The sequence below is a fragment of the Aspergillus pseudotamarii genome, assembly GCF_009193445.1.
Source record: "Aspergillus pseudotamarii strain CBS 117625 unplaced genomic scaffold BDV38scaffold_9, whole genome shotgun sequence".
Taxonomy (NCBI): domain Eukaryota; kingdom Fungi; phylum Ascomycota; class Eurotiomycetes; order Eurotiales; family Aspergillaceae; genus Aspergillus; species Aspergillus pseudotamarii.
Genome location: NW_022475023.1, coordinates 230,066 through 241,639, shown reverse-complemented (window position 1 = coordinate 241,639; position 11,574 = coordinate 230,066). Strand labels below are relative to the sequence as shown.

At 48.9% G+C, this 11,574-nt stretch overlaps 4 protein-coding genes across 4 annotated transcripts; 1 reads left to right on the top strand and 3 right to left on the bottom strand.

Annotated features, from left to right (window-relative positions):
* Window positions 1-1,175: 1,175 nt before the first annotated feature.
* Window positions 1,176-2,398, bottom strand: BDV38DRAFT_279464 (casein kinase II subunit alpha/alpha'; the record flags this gene model as incomplete). The annotated part of the gene is made up of 4 exons (XM_032059024.1): window positions 1,176-1,265; window positions 1,321-1,740; window positions 1,794-2,167; window positions 2,227-2,398. 4 exons carry the CDS (start codon window positions 2,396-2,398, stop codon window positions 1,176-1,178), a joined length of 1,056 nt encoding a protein of 351 aa, XP_031917072.1.
* A 377-nt stretch (window positions 2,399-2,775) lies between these two features.
* On the top strand, window positions 2,776-3,932 carry BDV38DRAFT_219039 (ribonuclease P subunit p30 family protein). Its single transcript, XM_032052763.1, has 2 exons — window positions 2,776-2,953; window positions 3,028-3,932. Exons 1-2 carry the CDS (start codon window positions 2,878-2,880, stop codon window positions 3,885-3,887), a joined length of 936 nt encoding a protein of 311 aa, XP_031917071.1. The 5' UTR covers window positions 2,776-2,877; the 3' UTR covers window positions 3,888-3,932.
* Window positions 3,933-4,987: 1,055 nt separating this feature from the next.
* BDV38DRAFT_219029 (uncharacterized protein) lies at window positions 4,988-7,775 on the bottom strand. The gene is made up of 2 exons (XM_032052762.1): window positions 5,757-7,775; window positions 4,988-5,692 (listed from the first exon to the last, which is right to left on the bottom strand). The coding sequence occupies exons 1-2, from the start codon at window positions 7,229-7,231 to the stop codon at window positions 5,194-5,196; spliced, it is 1,974 nt and encodes a 657-aa protein (XP_031917070.1). The 5' UTR covers window positions 7,232-7,775; the 3' UTR covers window positions 4,988-5,193.
* A 173-nt stretch (window positions 7,776-7,948) lies between these two features.
* On the bottom strand, window positions 7,949-10,102 carry BDV38DRAFT_238449 (DUF3431 domain-containing protein). Its single transcript, XM_032053671.1, has 2 exons — window positions 9,798-10,102; window positions 7,949-9,631 (listed from the first exon to the last, which is right to left on the bottom strand). Exon 2 carries the CDS (start codon window positions 9,578-9,580, stop codon window positions 8,339-8,341), a length of 1,242 nt encoding a protein of 413 aa, XP_031917069.1. The 5' UTR covers window positions 9,581-9,631; window positions 9,798-10,102; the 3' UTR covers window positions 7,949-8,338.
* Between the last annotated feature and the right edge of the window lie 1,472 nt (window positions 10,103-11,574).

Sequence of the window (11,574 nt, the reverse complement as noted above, 5' to 3'; positions counted from 1 at the left end):
GGGGAGGGGTCGCTCGTTGTGCGAATGCGGGCAATTAAATTTCCTGGCGCGCAGAGCAAAGAACGGAACGAATCAGAGGTTGGAAGATGAGTGCGGGGCCCAGAAAAAAACACCACCGGTGGAGAACGATTGGTTCCAGTGGAGGTTAGAGTAGGATTTAAGCCTGAGGCATGGGTCGGGCAGTTCAAAGTCCCAAAGAATCCTCGGATTGACCACTTTTCTTCCTTCTTTCACTCTTCTCTCGGTCTTGTCAACTTCTCTCTCGACTTTTTATGCGATCGCCCATGAGTCATGTCACGTGATTATATCGTCCAGTCACTAGAGGGAAAGTACTCTGGAGAGGGATCTGATACGGCAGGAATACTGCTGCTGTCAAATATACGATCGAGACGAGGATTGTTTATTGTTCTCCGGAGACCAATCTCCTGGATTCTTTTCAGGCCCGGCGCCATCTATATAACCTCTGCACTCAAGATATCAAGTGGGATGGAACTATTCCACGATGCATTCGATAGTCTCCTGAAAGAAAAAGAAAGCCCAGATTCATAAAGCACCAAACTATGTAGACCCTCACGCCTTTCAATGACGCAGTATGTAAGGAGTTGCAGACAGGAAATGTGATCAAAGGGTGGAAGTGACAAAGTTCGAAATGCAAAAATGATAGCGAAGAAGAAAATCCCATTGACAACAGTCCAACAGTTACGAGGAAAGGGGGGAGGGTAGAAACTGCACAAGACTGAAATCGCCGTGCTTGCGCAGAAGACACAAGCAGCCAAAGTCCGTTGATCTCACTCTAAACACCATCGAATAAATCCCCTCACTTGGTGCGCCAAGAGTAATGAGCTGAGATGGGCTCGGGGGCCCATCGTATTAAGGGTATGTCATCTGTTCATCGTCGTCGTCTCCGTCCATCTGGCATAACTCATCACATCCATGGCGCTTTCAGTGTTTCTTGTCCAGAGCGACGCAACAATTATTTGCTACGTCGCCGTTTGTAGTTCTTTCTTGTAATAAAACCATCTCCTTGTCTCAACCCAAGGCACTCAAAATGTAAACTAAATCGATGTTTATCAGCAGCAGCAGATTGTCAATAATCGCGGAGGGCGCTAAGCAGTAAACCCGAGGTTTCGGTGTATAATAGCTATAAGGCTCTGATGCGCGCTTGCGGTTTATGTTTACAATCCCCTGTTGTTCTGAGCTTGCACTTCTGGCCGGACAGGATCAAAGTAGGGGTGAGCCATGGCTTCCTGTGCGGTAAGACGTTCCTAGACGACAGTCAGTGATATGTTACGGAATTGAGAGAGCTTTCATGAGCCATACCGCATGATCGTATCTGAGAAGTTTGTCTAGGAAATCAATTGCCTCATCAGAGACGAAGCGCTGATTCTCGGCATTGACAAAGGAATGCCAGGCCTTGCGGGGGAAACGGGAAAGGATTTCATCATATTGAGGGTCCAGCTCAATTTCATATTTATCCAGGTACTCAAAGAGCTCCTCCGTACCGAGGACCTTGGCGATCTTCACCAGTTGGTCCGAGTTGCTGTTTCCATGGAAGAAAGGTTCCTTGCGGAAGATCATAGATGCGAACATGGCACCAAGTGACCACATGTCCAGAGAATAGTCGTATTCCTGGAAATCAACGAGCAACTCAGGGCCCTTAAAGTATCTAGAAGCGACACGGACGTTATACTCAGTGCCCTTATGGTAGAATTCGGCAAGACCCCAATCGATAAGACGCAACTGGAGATAGGTCAGTATATGTATTTACATCAATACAGCCATGAAAGACTCACCTTGCGCTTCTCATGGTCGATCATGACATTGTGCGGCTTCACATCACGATGCATGATACCCTTGCTATGGCAGAAGTCCAACGCCTTGAGGAGCTCATAGACATAGTAGCGGACATCGTAGTCGGAGAATCGCGGATAGAGGGTGCGAAAGTCGGTATTGTTCACATTTTCGAAAACCAGACTCGGGGTCTTGCTCTGACTGTCGCGGACCACATCCAACAAAGCTACCACATTGGGACCACCTGCCAAATTCTGAAGAATCTTGATTTCACGCTTAATCTTCTTCTTCTTGACTGGTTTAAGGACCTTGATGACACACTTCTGATAGTTGACAACATTGATACCTTCAAAGACTTCCGAGTACTTTCCACGGCCTATAATAGCGATTGTTAGCATTAATCATCATCCTCACGCACTGACCGCCTGACCCCACGACAACCATGTCGATGTAGTTGGGTGACGGCGGAGAGATCCCGTTGTTGCGCCTTACCGATCTTGCGGACCACTTCATAGTTCTCTAGAACACCCCAAGAGATGTTGACACTGTCATAATCCCAGTAGGACCGAGGCATATGCTCGTTAACATCGGCATAAACGCGCGCCATGGTGATGGCGGCTGACAAGCAGATTTCGAGTCCGCCCACAATCGGATGTCGAATATAAAAAGCGGCGGGGTAGAGGGGTGGAGTGATGAGGGAATAGTCGCGACCAAATATCCGAATTGAAGGACAGACAACACCAGCTGCAAGACTAGGAGCTAAGGGACCCGTCCAAACAGTGCAGCCGTGCTATCGCCCCGAGCAACGATGAACCAGAGGGAGTCTATATATTAGAGGTTGGATGATCAGAATGGCTAAGAGCGTTTCGCTCCGCCTTCACGGGTCACGTGGCAGTGCTATCGATCAGACTGGACCGGAGTTCGGAGAAGCTATTGACGCGGGGCGATTTTCTGATTTCCTTTCTCGGACAGTTCCCAAGATATACTTCTCATGCACTAGAAGAGGAGGAACCCCAAAAGCACCGTTTAGACGACGATTTCCAGAACACCCGGCTTGGCTCGAGCTTTTAAAGCTAAACAGACACAATGTTCTACGATCTGAACGTGCCGTGCGGCCCAGACGATCCCGAGATCTCTCCAACTTTAAGCTTTCTTGCAGAACGTATGTCATTTTTCCCGGCCACACGACCAATGTTGGAGATGATCACTTTGGAAGAAAGCTGACCTGAGTCTCAGTCGGTTACACAACGATCGCCCTTTCGCAAACCCTCAACGGAAAGCTTCCTCCAAATCCTACTCCCCCACCTGTTCCCACCAATGTTCCCAAGGGCCTGACGATACTCACCCGCGTGAACTTACCCATCTCCGACCCCACGCAGAATCAGCGACTTACCACCCTCACCCAAGCGTATGATCTAGTAGCAATCCGCCCGGCCAATGAAAAGGCCCTCTTGAATGCGTGCACCAATCTGGAATGCGACGTGATTTCCTTAGATCTCTCCGTGCGACAGCCATACCACTTCAAGTTTAAAATGCTCTCCGCCGCTATCGCACGAGGAATTCGCTTTGAAATATGCTACGGGCCGGGAGTCACGGGAAGCGGCACCGACGCCCGTCGCAACCTCATCGGTAATGCTATGTCACTGATCCGCGCAACACGCGGAAGAGGAATCATTATCTCAAGTGAGGCCAGGAAGGCTCTGGGTGTTCGGGCGCCATGGGATGTGATCAATCTGGCATGCGTCTGGGGTCTGTCACAAGAGCGCGGCAAGGAGGCTGTTTGCGAGGAGGCGAGAAAAACGGTTGCTTTGGCGAAGCTGAAGCGCACGAGCTGGCGTGGCATTATTGATGTCATTGACGGTGGAGAAAAGCCGAAACCGAAGACCGACAAGCCTGCGTCTAAACAAAAAGGCGCCGCATCCAAGCAAAAGGACACCCCTCAATCCGAGAGCAACAGCGACACTCTCAAGAGAAAAGCGTCTGCAGAGGAGACCGAAAAGCCGCTGTCGAAACGGGAAATGAAGCGCAGAGCTAAGAAAGCTCGGCTGGGACTGGTCGATGGCGAAGACAGTGCGACGACACCAGCCAATAGCTAAAGCAAGCACTCATCGATATTCACACAAGGCTTGTATTCACACAGTGGATCGGCGGGGCTCCCAGTGCCACTACCCATCATTCAGCTCGCTCAGGAGCCCATGAGCTCAAAATGATTATTAGGCGATGGCCCCAAGCTTCTTCTCACATGTGCCATGTGCTCCTGAGGTGATTTTATTGCCATGGCCACAAGGCTACGGAGTAACATAAACTGCATTCTAGGATGAGAATAGCTTATCGAATGCATCACACGCAGCACGGAAAGAACTGGTAAACGCTCCGCGTTGGGAACTGTTTCTTATACAGTGACCACTCCACTGATATTCTATATCCGTGGAACCCGTTATCCGGGTCAGCTAGCAACTAGCAACCGCCAGTCATGAGCGGAGCTAGTATCACATTTCGCGACACGTCCATCTTATCTTGTAACATACGGCTGGTTAGCTGATATTGACGTGATCAATCGTTCCATATACGAATGGCATGGTTTTCTTGTACCAAAGGTTTCCTATTGTCCAAGTATTAAGTAAATAAAGGCTTTCCCATTATAGTTAGGGCAACAGCTCGGAGGTGGGTTACCATCCCCGTAACATTTGAAGTAGTAGTCAAGATGTTTTAGTAAAGTAAAGGAGAAGAAAAACAACAATGAAAATGAAAAATATTAGGAAATAACAACAACTGCGCTAAGTTGAGGAGCGAAGGTTAATGGAAAATGTTGGGTTAGAGTTTGGGGTGAGCGATATATATACTTTTACACGGATAGCGGATATAAACCTCCCTGCAGTCTAAATTTACTAGTAGCTGCTCTAGTAGATACGTCTATTACTCTTGAAAACCAGGGAATGAGTTACTTTAGAAGTCACATTACCTTCAGACTATATTTCAGACCACGCTAAACACAAAAGCCCGCTTAAAGTCGTATTAAAAAGCATTATTCTACCTCCGAAATGCAACTAATGCCAGCGTCACTTACATCATGTCTCATCCTGATAACTCAGGTCCGTAATGGGCATCAAAAGGGTATGAACCGAAAGAAGTCAACGTTCACCGATAATGAGGAGCAAGGTTAGGTATAAAGATATATATGCAAAGCGGAGAGAGGAGGAAAAGGTAGAGAGACGATAAAAGGAGGTAGGTAGATGGAGAAGAAGGCCCAAAACAGGGATAGAAGAAGATTATTAGTGCTCGTATCCTCCAGGGAAGACAGGCCACGGTATGTGAGAAGGCAAATCTGTTGTTGACCCTAGATAGGAAGGGACAAAGGGAAGAGTAGGGTGCATTGGCTACCCAGCAAATGGGAGATAACTACTAAGAGGTGCTCTCCAACTCTACAAGAACTCGTAGATCACCGTCCATCCAGTCGACGTTCCCGGCAGAGAGGAGTGCGATCGTCCACTCGCCGTCATTCTGGACAGGAGTCAGGCCCTCGGGCAACCAGACTTTGAATCTCCAGCCCACCGAAGACATCCAGGCTGCAGGGTCCAGCGAAGGGTCAGAGGGTAGACCTGGCAACTGGCCCGCGAATCGACGGCACAGTATCTGTTTCAAAGCCTCAAGATCGGGACAGTGTCCTGCAGGAAGGTCTACCCGGGGAAGGACACGTTTCCCGTTCTGCATGATATTGATTCGCAAAGATATTGGCGCTTGAGAGGTTGTTGGCGGGTTTGGCATAGTTAGACCCGTTGGAAGGGGCGGGAAATTTGATGGATGCATGGACGCGTGGTCGTCGGTAGACGTTTGAACGCCATGCTTCGTGGCGATATTATCACGGATAATGCGAGAAAGGTCGCGGGTGATACTGCTTGCACTGTAAGGGAGTTAGTTTCATGTCACATACCGAGGAAAGTAGTCATGGGAGTGTGGCAACATACAACTCGTTCCTGGCAACTTGATTGCGATCTCCACCAAGCCTCCACCGTAAACCCGACACAGAGTTTGCATGTAAAATATGGTTGATATTCTCATCCTCACATGGTGTGGGGCAGTCAAAACTACCGTTGTGAAAGACCTGGTAATGGCTGTCAACAGCAGCTACTAACCCACGCCAATCTGGCTGTTGTAGGCCCGAGATATACCACAGGTTGTCGAGCTCGTAGTTTTGGTTGTAGGCTTCGTATGTTTTAGAGATGGCATCCCAGTCAGCTGGATAGCCATCAGGGAGGAGATCTGTCAGGCCCAACTCCATGTCTTGGGAGGTCGTCCCCAACTCGGGGTGTGTTGGTGCATACCCTTCGGGAGGATGATGTTGTGCGTGCATCTGGAGTTGTTCCTCAACGGGGAACTTGGGGGGACTGGCACTATTCATATTCTGGAGACTATCTTCTGTTTTCCTTCGTCGTCGCTCCTCTGATCCACCTCCCTTCCTCGTCTCAACTGCATATTGCCTCTGTCGTTCATTGGTGACCATACGCCGTAGCAGTGGAATGACCAGCGCAATGATTTTTTGCTGGTCCCGGGGCCATACATAGGTCCTGGGACCCATGCCCTCGTTGACTACATTTTCACCAAAGAAACGTTCACCATGGCCCTCAATTTCGAGAAAGTGGCGCACACAATTCCAAAGCCTCAATTTAACCATTTCCGTGTCTCCCTTGCCACGCTGGCCGACACACTCACGTCGTTCTGGATGTTTGTCATCGAGCATATATGCTTTAGCAGCGGCTTGTAAATGTAGGAAGTTCTCTGGTGATAGTTCTAGTGAAGCAAAAAGCTTCGACATAGGTGGTCGGGTATACTTCTTGTTGCTCGACGGTTGGCGGAACAAAGCAGCTGCGGAATGTAAACCAACAGCACGCGCTTCCGATAAGGACTGGGGCGGTGCAGACCGGATATCGAGACTTTCACCATAATGATGCGAATTGTGCTGGTGGGGCTGCTGCTGGTGACCACCAGGTCCAGACGCTGTTAAGGCTGGGTCGAGAGGACCATCTCTCTTTCTCTTCTTTGACACCGTTCTTGACAGTCCCGAAGGCTGACTATGTTCGTTGGGGGATGGCCCTGGTGCTCGTAACTGTCTTCCAGCGCCCAGCCCTGTCCCAAAACCTGCATCTGCAAAGCTATCATCTTCGATATGAATATCCGGAGGGTAGCCGTCTAGATGATGCTGATGCCCGGCGGCACCAGCGGCGGCAGCGACTGCAGCGGCGGCCGCCCATTCCGATACGTCTTGGCCAGCCGCTGCCGTAGCAGCTTCTACCAGCCCAGCAAGTTGACTTTCATTTGGCGCATAGCCACTCGTGGCGATGTTACCGTTCGGGTCGATGTTAGAGGAAGGTGCGGTTTGATGAGCAGAAAACTCAGCGGCTGAAGTCGAAGGATGTTGGTGATGGGAGGCAGAAGACGTCATGACAGCAACTTGGGCGTAGAAAGCCACAATGAGTAACGTCTCGCGTATGTATTAAAAAAAAAAAGAAGATTGAGAAAAGCGAACCAAGTCCGGGGATCGTGAGAACTGGTATCAATTTAGATCACTATAACCACGCGACGCGCGAATGATGGTTGCGGAGGATTTTATTTTTGGCGCACGAATGGGGCCGCAGGAGGACTAAAGGCTTGTCGTTTGTACTGTTCAACCGTCCTTGTCAATTCCTAAGGCAATAGCTACCTTGAAGTAAGTAGCATAGACCGATGGAAATGAATACGCTCAGCGAAGAACTGCGCGCAGTCCCCTTGCGGGTTCGCAAGAAAAACAGGACTCGCCAATGAGCCCGGAGCTTCCGTGAAGCGGGCGCAAGGCCAGATCTCGTCGTCCAAGAAGACTGACGAAGATACGGAAGCAGAACGCTCCAGTACGTCTATCCGAATGAGCTCGCGCGATTCGCGATAAGTTAATCAATCAGATCGCTTGGTTCGGCCTAGATGACGTTGTTTGCGCGGTTTGAAGGATGGGCAGACAATGCAAACTCTGTAAAGTCAGTCGACCGCCGAAAGTATCACGTGACTATAAACGACGGGTTACTCCGGTTACTCAGTACGTCATGATGGAATGTGTCAATTTACTCCCTTGAGAATGGACATAAGATTTAAAAATAGAAAAAGAATAAAATGGATTCTTTTCTGCTCATATCAATATCCATTTGGAACCAGCCAAACTGCAATTGGAGTAGGTATCAACACATTTTTTGAAACATATGGCAACAAATATGAAGCAATCCAACGTTCAATCCCAAATATTTCGGAAGAAAGGTAGAACTAAACAACATCGAGGGTCACGCAAAAATCACGCTTTCCGAGATAATAATGCAAACGCGGAAGTATAAACAAGAAGGTAACTCTATGGCTGCGGGCGTGAGCGTGAGCGTGGGCGTATATCATGTATGGCGAAGTGAAAGACTTGAAAAGAGCACTGGGACCGCAGGACAGTAATGTCGAAAATGCGCATTACCTTGTGTAAGACCCTTAACCGGCAAGCGAGGACGAGAGTTGTGAAGTATCCGGTGCAGTCGTGAGAAAATTAGAACCCATCACCTTCCTTCCATAGTCTGCCCGCCTCTAACGCTCTCGCTCTTGGGTCCTCTCCGCGCTTTGTGGCGTTACGTAGTATCTCCTCGATTGTTCGTTCCTTTTCGAGAATTAGCTGCTCCAGCTCGGTATCTCTACCCGGATCGGGCACTGAGATGTGGCTTTGTTCGCCTAGGGTCCCTACGATTCGCTCGATTTCGATGGCCTCTGCTTCTCCGCGCCAAAACTTGAGGTCTTCCTCCAACTCTCCCTTCTCCGAGTGCAATCTGCGGAATTCATCATATTTCTCTTCGCCGCCAAAGCAAATTCCGTAGCCGTCGCAATAACAGACGTGCTCCTTGGGACAGACGACATTTTCACCCGTAAACACGACATGCCACAGATATTCCCAGATTCGGCCAGAGATGTAGTCGCTCAATTCCGTTCGAAGGATCCAGTCCCGATAGTAAACGAAGCGAGCTTTCGGGATGGCGAGAATGCGCTCCCGGGAAACGACAAATTGGGCACAGCATGGCTGTGCGAGGACATCGGGGATGGGGTCACCCGGGAAGATTTCGCCCCACGACCTGGCCAGCATGGTTTCTTCTTGCTTATGTTCATCCTCCTCCAATGTGCCTGGATGGAGCCAATCAGGACAACCAGGCGCCCATGTACAACGCAAATTCATGAACCCTTCTCGGACCACCCGCGCGGGGTTTAAACGTTGCAGCATCTCGGCAGCATTCCCGTTGAATATCTCGTCGTTATGCCAAGCGAATTGGTGTGAGTGCATGAAGGCAATAATGTCCGGTAGGTTGTCGTAGTGATCAATAATATAGCTCAAATAGACTATGACCTCATGACCCTTGTTCTTGGGAGGGTGTAACGGCGCCGAGAGATCGTCAACCACGTAAACGGCAGGCTGCCACTCCGGGATTTCCAATTGAATCCATTCTGTGTCTTCCTCGCCAGCTTGTGGCACCACTAAGGCCTTCGTATATGTTGACCCGGGGGGTTTAGGAATACCAGGCGCATAATGCGGTCGAGGCGCGTAAGGCTCTCTCGAAGGCCTATCGACTATCCCAGAGATGTTCGCATAGCCAGACGCCGTTGGATACGGAGTCGCAACCAGGTCGCCCAGGCCCACAACTTGTGGCATATTCCGCCATTGCCGGGAAAGACTGCTGACCGTGTATAGGAAGACGATGAAGAAGGCGAGGCCGAGGAGGGGAATCGCGCGCCGTGAGAAAATCATGAGATGCGGTTGTGAACAGTCACACAAGCAGGCGTATTAAATAAAAAGTTGCTACAGCAATCCATGGAAAAAAACAGTTAGAATGAGGGTTAAATAGAACAGGGTGTCTTTGCAAGAAATGAACCGACAACTTCATCCGCGAAGCCTCCCGCGCGAGAAAGGCCAGTGAAAGCGATTTGTAGGCGCCTTTGAGAAAACCCAGGCTGAGGGAACTTACAAACTAAGGAAGTGAAACTTCATGGAACGGCCAATTGATCGGTCAACGAGAGTAATTTTCTTATTTGTACATATGTCTCCGCGGTGTCAGGGGCCAAGAAGACAAGAAGCCAAGCCACAGCCACGCAGCAAGATGGGCCCTAAAGTGAAACCAAGGAAAGGAGCTCCGCTCCGATAAAGATAATCATCCGACTGAGGACATTAGCAGTCGACTGTTCAAATCGTATTGAAAGTAAGCAGCGGACGGGGGGTGGGGAAGGACTGGGGGGACGGGAGGCGGAGATGCTGTCGTCAGCAATGATGAAGCCGATCCGCGACTGTGGTTACAGTGCAGGATTCAATTATGAAATCATGACCAATGACCACGTTTTCCCCCCTGGGAAAACAAGCACGTAACAACCTAACCTTAATCCTGTCGAACCGTAACGGTTCATTTTTCCCTATTTTTATTTTTATTTCTGGGAGCCCCACCGTGAATTGTCCTACAAAGAGAGTTGACAGATAAGATGGAAAAGTCTCTGCAGACTGTAGGAATCGGATGAGGACTGCTTTCTAACTATTTTTAAACTTTAGTCGATTTTCATACTCCGTACTAGGTTCAAGTTGGTTCGATATGGATCATGGATGCTACTTTCCCTTTCCCGAATAGGACTAGCCCAGGGCCGCTTTTTGCTCAGTGATTCGATCCCAGAGCGTGGGGGAAAGGCGAAAAGTACGTGTGCTGAGCAGTACTGGCATTGTCTCAGTCGAGGTTTAAGACACAATAATCTCTTTCAGTACAGATCTAGGCTTCTAGCCAAGGATATGTTCGTGCTTGTATCAAGGTATTGATACCTTCGAAAAAAGGAAACATATCTTTCATGCACCGGCTGCATACTGGTTATATGGCTATTGGTCCGTTTTATACATATTAGTATATTACCCGTAGCGCTGCCCTGATAATACTAGTATGTGCCTAATATGTTGACGCTGCCTAGTAGTTATGGTTCTTCCTAACCGATATCTTCCCACACAATCATGTTGATAGATTCAAGCACTTTCCCCCTTTCAAGATAGTATGGTGAGTAGTACAGACATCAGTCCAGAGGGTTTTCGTCCACATCCGGCTATAGTACATATCTCAGGCCCAGTATTGCAGCTTCGGTCGCGAATGCAGCCTAAGATGTGGGTTCTCAAGGACAAAAGGAAGGAAGAAGAAGAAGCCATAGACAGCATCAACCTGCAGGTACAAGGACGGAGATTATGAAAGTGTAATATCTTACAATGTAAGCTATGACTTGCTTCCGCTCAGTTATGTTTTTAATGCCCAGATGGTGTAGGATATTCAACCCAACGAAGCAACGCGGAATAATCGTAATCATATACAATAGATCTTATCAAACACGAGAATGTCTTGAAAATATCCTCACATCACGGTAGTAAGGCCTAACAAGAGAAAACTACTCACAGGAAACTGGCCGCGATTTTCCATTCCTTGAACATCCTATGACCTCTAACGGCCCGATCCGGGCAGGTGTAGGTAGACATGGCTGTGATTATGTCGCTTGACAGCCGTCTCACACCTCTGTTTAATTAAATATGTCGTGTAGATAGTATGCCTATATGTATGCCTCTACATACCTTGTATAAGCTGCAGGCCTTTAGAGCCAGCTCTTAATCCCTTGCTCTAAGACCTTCCCGCGTGCATTTGGAGCGAGAGATATATATATTTTGTCCCGGACACGTCATGCATACGCTAGGATGAGGATTTACCTGAATGACCTTTGGTCCCCTTGATA

Bases quoted from the DNA above. Each gene is read 5' to 3' on its own strand.
- BDV38DRAFT_238449 (XM_032053671.1), bottom strand. From the start codon at position 9,580: ATGATTTTCTCACGGCGCGCGATTCCCCTCCTCGGCCTCGCCTTCTTC.
- BDV38DRAFT_219039 (XM_032052763.1), top strand. From the start codon at position 2,878: ATGTTCTACGATCTGAACGTGCCGTGCGGCCCAGACGATCCCGAGATC. The intron at 2,954-3,027 runs GTATGTCATTTT...CCTGAGTCTCAG, and splicing joins TTTAAGCTTTCTTGCAGAAC to TCGGTTACACAACGATCGCC.
- BDV38DRAFT_219029 (XM_032052762.1), bottom strand. From the start codon at position 7,231: ATGACGTCTTCTGCCTCCCATCACCAACATCCTTCGACTTCAGCCGCT. The intron at 5,693-5,756 runs GTATGTTGCCAC...ACTCCCTTACAG, and splicing joins CAAGTTGCCAGGAACGAGTT to TGCAAGCAGTATCACCCGCG.